Below are 14,370 nucleotides of genomic sequence, written 5' to 3' on the forward strand. Positions count from 1 at the left end.
TCCGTATAGATCACACCTATCATTTATGTAATGCATGTAAAAATGCATAGGCCTTGTGTGTTATCTCTTTCTTTCTTTTCTTTTGTGTTGATGCCTTTTTATAAAATCTATTTAATAAAAATATATTTGAAAAAAAAATTGCATAGGCCTGTGCTTTTTGAGTAATTATCATTAAACCTTATAAAAAAAGAATATGTAATTAATTATGTTTTTTGTGTGTTTTTTTTTTTTTATGCATAGAAAGGGTATGTTCACACAGGGTATTGCACCTTTAATACCTGCACCCTTAATAAGTTTATCAATCTTATCCCCTATAACATGTCTGATCGTGGGGGACCCCCCCCCCCCCCCAATCTCCGGGCCAGTGCTGTTGCATTATACCACGCCCCCCTCCATTCATGTCTATGGGAGTGTGGTAGGGGGCTAGTACACAGCTGGGAAGCCCACTCCAATAGACATGAATGGAGGGGGCGTGGTGCTTCAGTGTCCATAATGCCGCAGCAACGGCCGAGAGATCACGCCGAGAGATCACCCCTTTAAGGCGAGGTTTCCATTTGGTTTAGGTGAAAAAATGCCAGTAAAAGCCGCAATTGCCTTTTAAGTGTTTTTTTTATTTTTTTTTAAGTGTTTTGTGTGTGGAAACGACAATTTTTACTCTATGGCAGTTTTACCACTCTGTGGGTCGGATGCAGAGTGCCTGGCCCACGGAGTGTAAGAAGGTAAGTAGTCTGTGGACACTAGTCTTATATATGTGGTGCCGGGAGAGTAACAGTTAATGGGGTGTTGCAGTGGTAGTGTAGGGTCTGATGGTATTAACCCTTTAATGTCGTGACGCCAGGGTGCAGTTTCCTCAATAGTAATGTTGCTACCGCCAACCGTCCCACAAATGGTAGGGAAAAATAACGGAATGTCCTCAGCAGATTTCAGGAATAAACTGAAGAAACTTTACTTGCGGAATTTATGAAACAGTCTTTAACATAACAGTCTTTTCAAGAGTGAACCGGGATACAGGTTCCTCACAGGTTTGCTGGGACTTGGAAGCAATTAGCTTTTATGCAGGCCACTGTGCTACTAATTTAGAGGATTTGAGCTTGTAGTAGTCACACAGGATTTTTGATAGATGGAGCTTTGAGTAACTCACGTTTAGTGGCTGCAGGTTCTTAGGCTTTGGACCTTAATTAATTGAATTGATGCTGATGAGATGCTTGTGTTTCTTGATGAGTGCAGGAACAAGAGCAGGAACTAAGAGAGTGAATTTAGTGGCTACAGCCCTTTATATAATAAAGAGCTGGACTAAGCTCATTGGTCAGCAAACCTGTAAGTTATGAACCCAGTGAACTCTGGGTACATCACATGACCTCTAAGGTTCTTGAACATTTTATACATCAGCCTCTGAGCGCCCCACACCAAGCTTACCTGCCAGTCGGATGTCGTCCTCTTGAGATGAGCTGAACACACAGTACCTGGGCGGTGAATGCAGGATTGTCTTTGTTATAGTATTTTGACCTCTAAGGTTCTTGAACATTTTATACATCACAATCGTACATCATGTGACCACTAAGGTCCTGTACATATATTTTCTATACATTAAATAAATATAAACACTCTTTACATGAGGCGACCAAGGGGAAGCCCTGCAGGAGAGCCCTATATGAATGGAGGGACTCTAGCTGAGGGGACTTTAGACAAGGGACAGGACTAGGTCCTATACCGGGACACCACATATTATGTAAAATTATAGGTTTTATAATCCCCTGGGGCCCGGAAGTAGTTCTGTTAAATCTTGGCCTGGAAGACCTAACCCTACCAGACACGACAATAATTGCTCACTTTCTGACAGTTACAAGAAATAAAATAGCGACAAAATGGAAAAGAACAGATATCCCAGACCTCAAGTCCATAACCAACTCAGTCCATGCCAACTGTCAAATGGAGCGGTATATAGCTTTTGCAACAGATAAACTCCCCTACTTTACTAGAGCATCGTTTAAATGGTTGGAGTTTAGACTGTTAAATAAGATCTAACCATTCCCTCCCTTTATTTATATTATTCTCTTATAAAATAATTTCTTCTCTTCTCTCTCCTTTTGGGACAAGTGGAAAGGCTTAAATATTTAGCTTTGTGCGATTGGATAAGTTATTGGCCCTCATTTACTATTGCAAACCCAACATGTTTTGTCGGGTTGTGTGCCAGATTTTGCCTGCGCCAGAATTTGCGCCAGAATTGAAAAAACCCGACTAACTCTCCATTTTGCTAAGAAAACCCAAAAAAGGGACGTGACCAGAGTGAAAAAGGGGGCGTGGTCTCCTAAAAGGGGCGTGTTCTTTACATTTTCATAAAAAGCCAACATATTTACTAAGGTTTCCACATAAAATGTGGTGGATTTTAGCTGAGGAAAACCAGACAGATCAGAGAATATGGAAAGTGGAAAATGTAGGGAAACCTTAGTAAATACCGTGGAAAATAAATTGTAGGGAATTAAAACCCACAAAGAAAACTATACTCCACTCTTAGTAAATAAGGGCCATTGTGTTTGATTGGTATAATGTTATGTATTTTGAAAATCATAAATAAAGATTTAAAAAGAAGGTACCGTATATACTCGAGTATAAGCCGACCCGAGTATAAGCCGAGACCCCTAATTTCAACCCAAAATCCCAGGAAAAGTTATTGACTCGAGTATAAGCCTAGGGTGGGAAATACCTCATCCCCCCCTGTCATCATCCAGACCCGTCATTAACATCCTCATCATCATCCCCTTGTCATCATCCCACACATCCCCCCTTCATCATCCTCTTATCCCACACATCCCCCCTTCATCATCCCCTTATCATCCCACACATCCCCCCTTCATCATCCCCTTGTCATCATCCCACACATCCCCCCTTCATCATCCCCTTATCATCCCGCACATCCCCCCTTCATCATCCCCTTATCATCCCGCACATCCCCCCTTCATCATCCCCTTATCATCCCAATCATCCCCCCTTCATCATCCCCACCCCCCTTCATCATCCCCACACCCCCCCCTTCATCATCCTCTTCTCATCATTCGCCCTCAGTGGTCTTCAACCTGCGGACCTCCAGAGGTTTCAAAACTACAACTCCCAGCAAGCCCGGGCAGCCATCGGCTGTCCGGGCTTGCTGGGAGTTGTAGTTTTGAAACCTCCGGAGGTCCGCAGGTTGAAGACCACTGCGGCCTTCAACATCATCCAGCCCCCTCTCACCCCCCTTTAGTTCTGAGTACTCACCTCCGCTCGGCGCTGGTCCGGTCCTGCAGGGCTGTCCGGTGAGGAGGTGGTCCGGTGGGGAGGTGGTCCGGTGGGGAGGTGGTCCGGGCTGCTATCTTCACCGGGGGCGCCTCTTCTCCGCGCTTCCGGCCCGGAATAGAGGCGTTGCCTTGACAATGACGCAGGAGTACGTTGGCAATGAACGCACCTATGCGTCGTTGTCACGGCAACGTGACTATTCTGAGGCCGGGCCCGAAGCGCTTAGAAGAGGCCTCCCCGGTGAAGATAGCAGCCCGGAACCAGTATCCCACCGGACCACCTCCTCACCGGACAGTCCTGCAGGACCGGACCAGCGCCGAGCGGAGGTGAGTACTCAGAACTAAAGGGGGTGAGAGGGGGCTGGATGATGTTGAAGGCCGCAGTGGTCTTCAACCTGCGGACCTCCGGAGGTTTCAAAACTACAACTCCCAGCAAGCCCGGACAGCCGATGGCTGCCCGGGCTTGCTGGGAGTTGTAGTTTTGAAACCTCTGGAGGTCCGCAGGTTGAAGACCACTGCGGGTGGGGGAGTTCACTCGAGTATAAGCCGAGGGGGGTGTTTTCAGCACGAAAAATCGTGCTGAAAAACTCGGCCTATACTCGAGTATATACGGTAAGTAGTGATGCATAGCTGCCAACTAGGGCTTCTAGTAATGTATCTACATAAACCTGCCTTTATGGAACAGGAAAAAGTAATGTCACATTTTTAGTGTATCTCCAGTTAAAGAGCGAGAGATACCGTATTTATCGGGGTATACCACGCACCGGCCTATAACACGCACCCTCATTTTACCAAGGATATTTGGGTAAAAAAAGTTTTTTACCCAAATATCCATGATAAAATGAGGGTGCGTGTGTGCGCGTGTATACCCCGATACACCCCCAGGAAAGGCAGGGGGAGAGAGGCCGTCGCTGCCCGCTTCTCTCCCCCTGCCTTTCCTGGGGTCTAGAGCGCTGCTGTCGGCCCTTTTCACCCCCTTGTTATCGGCGCCGCTGCCCGTTCTGTCCCCCTGACTATCGGTGCCGGCGCCGATAGCCAGGGGGAGAGAAGCGGCGCCGACAGCCAGGGGGAGAGAAGGGGCAGCGGCACCGGCACCCATTGCCGGCGCCGCTGCCCCGTTGCCTCCCCCCATCCCCGGTGGCATAATTACCTGAGTCGGGTCCGCGCTGCTCCAGGCCTCCGTCGTGCGTCCCCAGCGTCGTTGCTATGCACGGCGCGGCGCTCTGATGTCATGCGCCGCGCCGTTCAGCGCATAGCAACGACGCCGGGGACGCACGACGGAGGCCTGGAGCAGCGCGGACCCATCGGCAATGGGTCCCGCTGCCCCTTCTCTCCCCCTGGCTGTCGGCGCCGCTTCTCTCTCCCTGGCTATCGGCGCCGGCACCGATAGTCAGGGGGACAGAACGGGCAGCGGAGCCGATAACCAGGGGGTGAGAAGGGCCGACAGCAGCGCTCTAGACCCCAGGAAAGGCAGGGGGAGAGAAGCGGGTAGCGACGGCCTCTCTCCCCCTGCCTTTCATGGGGGTGTATCGGCGTATAACACGCTAGTGTTGCTCGCGAATATTCGCAATTCGAATATTATTCGCGAATATCGCATATTCGCGAATTCGCGAATTTCGCGAATATAGCGCTATATATTCGTAATTACGAATATTCGTTTTTTTTTTTTTTTTTTTCTTCACAGTACACATCACAGTGATCATCCCTCTCTGCTTCCAGCTTATGTGGTGTAAAGAAGGCTGTAATACTACTGTGTGAGACTGGCGTGCGTAAATTCGCATATGCGAAAATTAGCATATGCTAATTTTCGCATATGCGAATTTCCACATACACTAATTTTCGCATGCGTGTATTTTCGCATACGCGAAAATAAAACGAAAATATAACGAATATGCGAATATTCGCGAATATATGACGAATATTCGTCCATATATTCGCGAATATTCGCGAATTCGAATATGGCCTATGCCGCTCAACACTATAACACGCACACAGACTTTAGGCTAAAAATTTTAGCCTAAAAAGTGCGTGTTATACGCCGATAAATACGGTAATTATAGTGCACGAGCATGTATAATAACCATTATTTCAAAACATTGCATAGTATACTTTGCTTATAAATAGCAGCATGGAGTGTCCACTGCTCATATCTATGCAGAAGTAGACAGAGCATCCTGTATCCAATGGGGGAGCCATTACTGTAGAATGTTATGTGATTATAAAGCACTGACTCCCCTACCGAATACAGAAGCCTTGAAGACAGAGTAGGACGATCTGTCTCCTACTGTATAGATATTGTGGCTGTTCCATTCTACTACTTTGCGTCATTAATCTATTTTTAGTAATGTTAGGGTATGTTTATGTACTACTAGAATAATGATCTAGCCAAAACGCAGCAAAACCACATGTTCCATACCAAATCATATTTTGGTTTTAACTATTTTTTATTTTTAGAAGCAGCATTAAAAAATGCGCACAGAACTGCTTCAACGAAAATAGCATTGAAATACTGCAACTTTACCAAAAATATCTATGATTACTCCAAATTTTAAATCAAATCTGTGCAAAACTGCTTAGTCCAAAGTGCTGATCATGTCAGATAGCATCCTATGTAGATGCTGTTTTTCACCCATGCCAGGTTGACATGAGTCTTCCATACAGAAATGCAAAAACAACCAGTAAAGGCAAAATACACTGAGCCGAGAGCTGCTTTCCATAGACGTTTATGAAATCCAGCATGAATCTGCCTATGGGGAACATTCATCAAAACCTGTGCAGGGGAAAAGTAGAGCAGTTGCACATAGCAACCAATCAGACTGCTTCTTAGATTTTTCAAAAAAAATTAAAGAAGCAATCTGATTGGTTGTTACAGACACCTGCTCCACTTTTCCACTGCACGAGTTTTGATAAATCTCCCCTATGTAAGAATGTTGGACACCACGACCAATGAATAGATTCATATTATCTCCTGAATTGTGTTGTACCTGCAGAGTTCATGTATACAGAGTCCTCAGCAATAATACTGAGAAATGTTCTTCTGTATTACATTTAACCTGGAGGCAAACGGCAAATGACCACGTCTTTAAGGCACCAACCTCTACAGTGACATTTTGCATAGGTAGATAGGGTTGTTTAAGATATCTGTAGCAGATCAAAGGTTGTTCAACAGATCTTGTTCTAGAGAGTTCTTCGTACTGTCCCTGTCCTCCAGCCGCTGATAGCAAAAGAAAAAACTGGAACCAGACTCCTTAAGTTTTGCTTTTATCTCCTGTGGCAATGCATCAGGTGGCAGCGCTTCTTGGTCACCACCATGGTGCAGGAAAATTGAGTAATCTTCTGGGTTAGAAGGCTTAAACTTGAGGGCACAGAGGCAGGTGAGGTCGGCAACAGTCTGTGATGGCTTCAGCAAGATAGTCTTTGTAGTGCAGCCATTTATTGGATCTTGGTGAGCAACTCGTAGAAAATTCTGGAATTATCAAATAATGAAAAAAATTGGCAACTAATTTTTATTTTTCACTTTCATTTATAATACTTCTAAGCATGTTTAGATTATCCCACTTGTGGCTAGTTTTCCATCATATGTTATTTTATTTACAAGTGCATGCAGTAATTTTTCCGCCACGATGTCCCGTCACTGTATAGCGTCCGTAATGAATTACGGGCATATACGGGTGCAAACGGGCAGTTACAAAACCCCATAGGCTGCAATGCGATTAGATTGCGGCCGTCAGGGGTTTTGTAACGGCCGGTTTTCCCCGATATAGTGAAGGAACTTCTGACGGAAGTTCCTAAACGGAACAATAATATAGTGTGAAAGGAGCCTAAGACAAATTTCATGTTATCGTAAGCTAGATTTGTAAGTTATTTTTTTTTTACTGAAGATTGTTTCCTAAGTAATTTCCAGTGATCACTTATCATAGAGTATAAATATTTTCATTTACCTAGTTGCAGCCTAACCTTGAACACATTCTTTTTTTTTAACCCCTTAAAGGGGTACTCCGCCCCTAGACAGCTTATCCCCTATCCAAAGGATAGGGGATAAGATGTCAGATCGCCGTGGTCCCGCTGCTGGTGACCCCCGGGATTGCCGCTGCGGCACTGCGCTGTCATTACTGCACAGAGCGAGTTCGCTCTGCACGTAATGACGGGCAGTACAGGGGCCGGAGCATAGTTATGTCACGGCCCCGCCCCTCGTGACGTCACGGCCCGCCCCCCTCAATACGAGTCTATGGGATGACCACCACGCCCCTGCCATATACTTGTATTAAGGGGGCGGGCCGTGATGTCACAAGGGGCGGAGCCATGACGCCAAGTTGCTCCATCCCCTGTATCGCCCGTCATTACGCACAGAGCGAAATCGCTCTGTGCAGTAATGACAGCGGGGTGCCGCAGCGGCAATCCCGGGGGTCCCCAGCAGCGGGACCGCGGCGATCTGACATCTAATCCCTTATCATTTAGATAGGCGGAGTACCCCTTTAAGGACTTTTTTAACCCCTTAAGGACTCAGGACTGCATTTTCATTTTTTCCTCATCACCATCTAAAAATCATAACGCTTTCACATTTGCACGTAAAATTCCATATGATGGCTTAATTTTTGCGCCACAAATACTACTTTGCAGTGACATTAGTTATTTTACCAAAAAATCCACGACAACACGGCAAAAAAATTTATTGTGCGACAAAATTGAAGAAAAAATTTCATTTTGTAAATTTTGGGGGCTTCCGTTTCTACGCAGTACATTTTTTGGTAAAAATGACACCTTATCTTTATTTTGTAGGTCCATACGGTTAAAATGATACCCTACTTATATAGGTTTGATTTTTTTCGTACTTCTGAAAAAAAATCATAACTATATGCAGGAAAATGTATACGTTTAAAATTGTCATCTTCTGACCCCTATTACTTCTTTATTTTTCCGTGTACGGGCCGGTTTGAGGGCTAATGTTTTGCGCAGTGTTCTGAAGTTTTTATCAGTACCATTTTTGCATTGATCGGACTTTTTGATCGCTTTTTATTAATTTTTTTATGATATAAAAAGTGACCAAAAATACGCTATTGTGAGGATCCGGATAGGTATGCGAGGACACTGGTGGTGGATCCTCTGTGTCAGTGGGGTGATGACGTGGGCCATACCAGAGGAACGGAGTCTAAGGGGTTACTGGTTTTCACCAGAGCCCGCCGCAAAGCGGGATGGACTTGCAGCGGCAGGTAACCCCCAGGTCGTTCCACCCGATAGCGACTCAACCCCAGCTGACGGCTGAGACAGGCGCGGTACAAGGGACAAGGCAAGAGCAAGGTCGGACGTAGCAGAAGGTCAGGGCAGGCAGCGAGGATCGTAGTCGGGGGCAACAGCAGAGGGTCTGGAACACTGGCTTGGAACATACACAAAACGCGTTCACTGGCACTGAGGCAACAAGATCCGGCGATACCAGGAAGGGAAAGTGGGTTTTTATAGAGAGGACATAGGTGCAGGTACTGATTGGGCCAGGCGCCAATCAATGGCGCACTGGCCCTTTAAATCTCAGAGAGCCGGCGCGCACGCGCCCTAGGGTGCGGGGCCGCGCATCGGGACTGAGCCGACGGAGGACGGGGGAGGTGAGGAGATTGGGATGCGAGCCGCGGGCGGGCGCGTCCTGCTACGTGGGTCGCATCCCCGCCGGTGACACTAATGCAGCGCTCCCGGTCAGCGGGTCTGACCGGGGCGCTGCATGGAGGTGAATGCCGCGAGCGCTCCGGGGAGGAGCAGGGACCCGGAGCGCTCCGCGTAACAGTTATGTTGGAGGTTGGAACTTTTTTGCGCGTACACCATTGACCGTGCGGTTTAATTAACAATATATTTTTATAGTTCAGACATTTACGCACGCGGCGATACCACATATGTTTATTTTTATTTACACAGTTTTTTGGGGGGGGAAAAGTGGAGTGATTCAAATGTTTATTAGGGAAGGGGGTTAAATGACCTTTCTTAACTTTTTTTTCACTTTTTTTTTTGCAGTGCTATAGCTCCCATAGGGACCTATAGCACTACACACACTGATCTTTTACCCTGATCCCTGCAAAGCCATAGCTTTGCATGGATCAGCGAGATAGGGGCTCGATTGCTCAAGCCTGTAGCTCAGGCTTGGAGCAATCAAACCCAGATCAGACGCGACGGAGCAAGGTAAGGGGGTCTCTGCTAGCGTCCTAGCTGATCGGGACATCGTGACTGAGCTGCCGGGAAGCGTTTACTTTCACTTTCAGACGCGGCGGTCAACTTTGATCGCCACGTCTGAAGGGTTAATAGCCCAGGGTCCCGGCTATGATTAGCAGGCGGGACCGACCAGGTGTGACCCCGTTTTAAACACAGGGACCGGGCTCAGGGTGTACAGGTACACCCTGAGTCCTTAAGAGGTTAATATTCATTGCTGATACCATGTACTGCACCTAAAAAAAAGTCTACCCAACATGTTTCTCCATGACCATCATCAGGGTGACTAGGGCTAATGTAAGTCTTGTTCACAGTAGAATTTGCAATATACCTACAGATATTTTAGTATTTCTTGAAGTTAGAATATCACAGTATTTAGCATTTTCTTGCTTTCAGATATACTTAAAGGGGTACTCCGGTGGAAAGCTTTTTTTTTTTTTTTTTTTTTTTAACCCCTTAAGGACCGGAGGTTTTTCCGTTTTTGCATTTTCGTTTTTTGCTCCTTGCCTTTAAAAAATCATAACTCTTTCAAATTTACACCTAAAAATCCATATGATGGCTTATTTTTTGCGCCACCAATTCTACTTTGTAATGACGTCAGTCATTTTGCCCAAAAATCTATGGTGAAGCGGGAAAAAAAATCATTGTGCGACAAAATTAAAAAAAAAAACGCTGTTTTGTAACTTTTGGGGGCTTCCGTTTCTACGTAGTACATTTTTCGGTAAAAATGACACCTGATATGTATTCTGTAGGTCCATACGATTAAAATGATACCCTACTTATATAGGTTTGATTTTGTCGGACTTCTGGAAAAAATCATAACTACATGCAGGAAAATTAATACGTTTAAAATTGTCATCTTCTGACCCCTATAACTTTTTTATTTTTCCGTGTATGGGGCGGTATGAGGGCTCATTTTTTGCGCCGTGATCTGAAGTTTTTAACGGTACCATTTTTGCATTGATAGGACTTATTGATCGTTTTTTCATGATATAAAAAGTGACCAAAAATGCACTATTTTGGACTTTGGAATTTTTTTGCGCGCACGCCATTGACCGTGCGGTTTAATTAACGATATATTTTTATAATTCGGACATTTCCGCACGCGGCGATACCATTTATGTTTATTTTTATTTTTATTTACACTGTGTTTTTTCTTTTATGGGAAAAGGGGGGTGATTCAAACTTTTAATAGGGAAGGGGTTAAATGATGTTTATTCACTTTTTTTTTGCACTTTTTTTTTGCAGTGTTATAGGTCCCATAGGGACCTATAACACTGCACACACTGATCTTTTACATTGATCACTGGTTTCTCATAAGAAACCAGTGATCGATGATTCTGCCGCATGACTGCTCATGCCTGGATCTCAGGCACTGAGCAGTCATTCGGCGATCGGACAGCGAGGAGGCAGGTAGGGGCCCTCCCGCTGTCCTGTCAGCTGTTCGGGATGCCGCGATTTCACCGCGGCTATCCCGAACAGCCCACTGAGCTAGCCGGCATGCTTTCGGTTTCACTTTAGACGCGGCGTTCAACTTTGAACGCCGCGTCTAAAGGGTTAATAGCGCGCGGCACAGCGATCAATGCCGCGCGCTATTAGCCACGGGTCCCGGCCGTTGTTAGAGGCCGGGCCCGACCCGCTATGACGCGGGGCCACGCCGTGGCCCCGCGTTATAGATCGGGAGTGGACACATGACGTTCCAGTACGTCATGTGTCCTTAAGGGGTTAAATCAACTGGTGCCAGAAAGTTAAACAGATTTGTAAATTACTTTTATTAAAAAATCTTAACCCTTCTAGTACTTATTAGCTGCTGAATAATACAAAGGAAATTCTTTTCTTTTTGGAACACAGAGCTCTCTGCTAAATCATGACCAAAGTGCTCTCTTCTGACATTTCTGTACATTTTAAGAACTGTCCAGAGTAGAAGAAAATTCCCATAGCAAACATGCTGCTCTGGACAGTTCCTAAAATGGACAGAGATGTCAGCAGAGAGCACTGTGCTCGTGATATCAGCAGATAGCTCTGTGTTCCAAAAAGAAAAGAATTTCCTATGTATTATTCAGCAACTAATAAGTACTAGAAGGATTAAGATTTTTTAATAAAAGTAATTTACAAATCTGTTTAACTTTCTGGTACCAGTTGATTTAAAAAAAAAAAAAAAAGTTTTCCACCGGAGTACCCCTTTAAACCCTGTCAAAAACCCGACAGACCCTATTTTAGGTCAATGGAGTTTGTCAGAATTTGTCGGATTTTATCTGAAAATGTATAATTTATTCAGCATCATCTGTTATAGCTATGCTGTATTAAGAAGGGAAGAGATGAGGCTAATGTTAAAGGGGTTATCCAGAAATCGCTGCGGCCAGTAATTGGCTGAGCGGCAGTGAGACACTCTGGGCCACAATGTCAGTCATCAGTCAGGGCCCAAACATGATATCTGACAGGAAGAGGATTGCAGCTGAGGACCGACCGGGGCGCTGAAGCGATGAAGGTATGTAAAGGTTTGTTTTAATATGCTATTAAGCGGGTAAAGTTAAAAAAACAACCCCTCCCGCTGTATATCCTCTTTAACAGAGCTACTGTTGCCTGCAGAAATAAGAGTTTATTAATCTTTGGGAAACAAATAAAGCAAAAACTTTATCTCACAAAATGTTTTAATACTTCATGTAACAACTACTACTGTTTGTAATTTCTAATATGGTTCTGCAGTCAAAAGTCTAAATGTCCGTCAACTGGACAAAATGTCTTTGAGTGTGTTGTAGCAGTCAACAATATCAAGAGGTACACTACCTAAAAGTAGCCTGAGAGCCTTTTTATAGGGCAAAGGGAAAAGCCTCTTATGCCCTCTTGTGTCAAGATCTAGATCGATGATCGATGTTCATAACAAAATACCTGTAGGTCGTTGAGAGATGGAAGACCCTGCCTCCGACGATGCCACTCACTTAACGATAATCCAGCATCTTGGGGATGAGTGTGTAGGGAGGACAGGACAGAAAGAGCTGCAGAAACACTGGTAAGGTAGTATCCACCTATTAAAGAAAGAAAAAAGGTTTCCAGCTATTTCTTAAATGCATGAATGCTAAAGTCAGTCTTTTCTAATCAGTACAACATACTTGCCAACAGTACAGATTTTTCTTAGACAGTCCTACAAGTATGTTACAAGACAGTTGTACACTGATTATATACAGTGCATTAGGACAGTTTTCAGACCCTTTCACTGTGTTCACATTTTATGATGTTGTGTGTGGCCTAAAAACCTTTGTAAAAATTATGTTTACCCCCATCATTCTACACTCAATAGTGGCGATGTGAAAACAAAATTTTGAAATTTTTGCTAATTTATTAAAAAGGAAAATTCACGTATACATAAGTATTAAAACCTTGCTATATATAACACTTGAAATTGAGCTCTGGGGGAACTCCCGTTTCACTTAATCATCTTTGAGATGTTTTTCACCTTGACCAGAGATCATCTGTGGTAAATTCAGTAATTTGGACATGATTTGGAAAGACACAGCATTGTCTATATCAGGTGGCACAGCTGGCCTTATATTGAGGAAGAAAGTCCTTGGTAAGAGAAGTGACCAAGGACCCAATGGTCACTTTTCCAGAAGGTCAACCAGCGCTGCAGCATTCCACCAATCTGGCCTTTATGGCAGAGTGACTGGTAAAAAGCCCCTCCTCAGGTCTCCTTCTGGCCTTCATTCTAAGCACCACGTCTTAAGTAAACCGGGCACTGCTTATCACCTGCACAACACCATCCCAACAGTAAAGCATGGTTGTGGCAGCATCATGTGGGGTTGTTTTTCAGCAGCTGGGACGGTGGCTGGCCTTGGTTGAGGGAAAGCTGAGCAATGGAGAAAAGAACAGAGATATTCTTTATAAAAACCTGATTCAGCATGCTCTGGACCCCAGACTGGGCTGAAAGTTCATCACCCAACAAAACACATGAAAGTGACCAAGCTAGAGCCCTGACTTGAACACAATGGAACATCTCTGGAGAGACCAGAAAATGGCTATCCATTGACAGTCTCCATCCGCCCTGACAGAGCTTAAAGGGGTATTCCGCCCCTAGACATCTTATCCCCTATCCAAAGGATAGGGGATAAGATCCTGCTGGGGACCCCGGGGATCGCTGCTGCAGCACCCCGCTATCATTACTGCGCAGAGCGAGATCGCTCTGCACGTAATGAGGGGCAATACAGGGGCCGGAGAATCGTTACGTCACGGCTCCGCCCCTCGTGACGTCACGGCCCGCCCCTGTCAATACAAGTCTATGGGAAGGGGGCGTGGCGCTTGTCACGCCCCCTGCCATAGACTTGCATTAAGGGGATGGTCAGTGATGTCATGAGGGGCGGAGCCATGACGTCACTCTGCTTCGGCCCCTGTATCGCCCGTCATTACGCACAGAGCGAATTCGCTTTGTGCAGTAATGACAGCGGGGTGCTGCAGCAGCGACCCCCCGGGGTCCCCAGCAGCGGGACCACGGCGATCTAACATCTTATCCCCTATCCTTTGGTTTTTCCTTTTCAATAAATTATCGAAAAATAATAGCGAAAGAGCCTGAAGAATTTCCAAATGCATCTATATCTCCTCATTTAAAGGTGCGTAAGTTCCAGCTCTAGCTTACTTTGCAATGCATCTATTTTCACTGATTGTTTACAGATATGTGGCCGGTTTCTGACCTACCATATTTGATATTTAGGATGATATGAGATTAACAGTACCATAAAAGATAGTAGTGGCATTCTTACCTTCTCCTATGAGAGCTTCCTGGGGCAGCAGTTCTGTCGTGTAGTAGATGTCAATGAGAAGATGGGGCAGATCACATAGGGCCAAGACATAGCACAAAGCAGGGAGGAACTCATCAGCCCCACATGCATCATCTTCAGAAGAAAAAGACATTCTGGTATTA

At 45.2% G+C, this 14,370-nt stretch overlaps 1 protein-coding gene across 1 annotated transcript in view; it reads right to left on the minus strand.

Moving 5' to 3' along the window:
- Positions 1 to 6,212: 6,212 nt before the first annotated feature.
- RIN1 (Ras and Rab interactor 1) overlaps positions 6,213 to 14,370 on the minus strand; it is a 44,991-nt gene continuing 36,833 nt past the window's right edge. The window contains exons 9-11 of the mRNA XM_056528493.1: positions 14,210 to 14,341; positions 12,348 to 12,484; positions 6,213 to 6,735 (exon numbers count right to left, since the gene is read on the minus strand). Coding sequence (XP_056384468.1) covers positions 6,421 to 6,735; positions 12,348 to 12,484; positions 14,210 to 14,341 — 584 coding nt within the window. The 3' untranslated portion in view covers positions 6,213 to 6,420. The remainder of the gene's footprint in view (positions 6,736 to 12,347; positions 12,485 to 14,209; positions 14,342 to 14,370) is intronic.

The sequence above is a fragment of the Hyla sarda genome, chromosome 6 (genome assembly GCF_029499605.1).
Source record: "Hyla sarda isolate aHylSar1 chromosome 6, aHylSar1.hap1, whole genome shotgun sequence".
Classification (NCBI taxonomy): Eukaryota; Metazoa; Chordata; class Amphibia; order Anura; family Hylidae; genus Hyla; species Hyla sarda.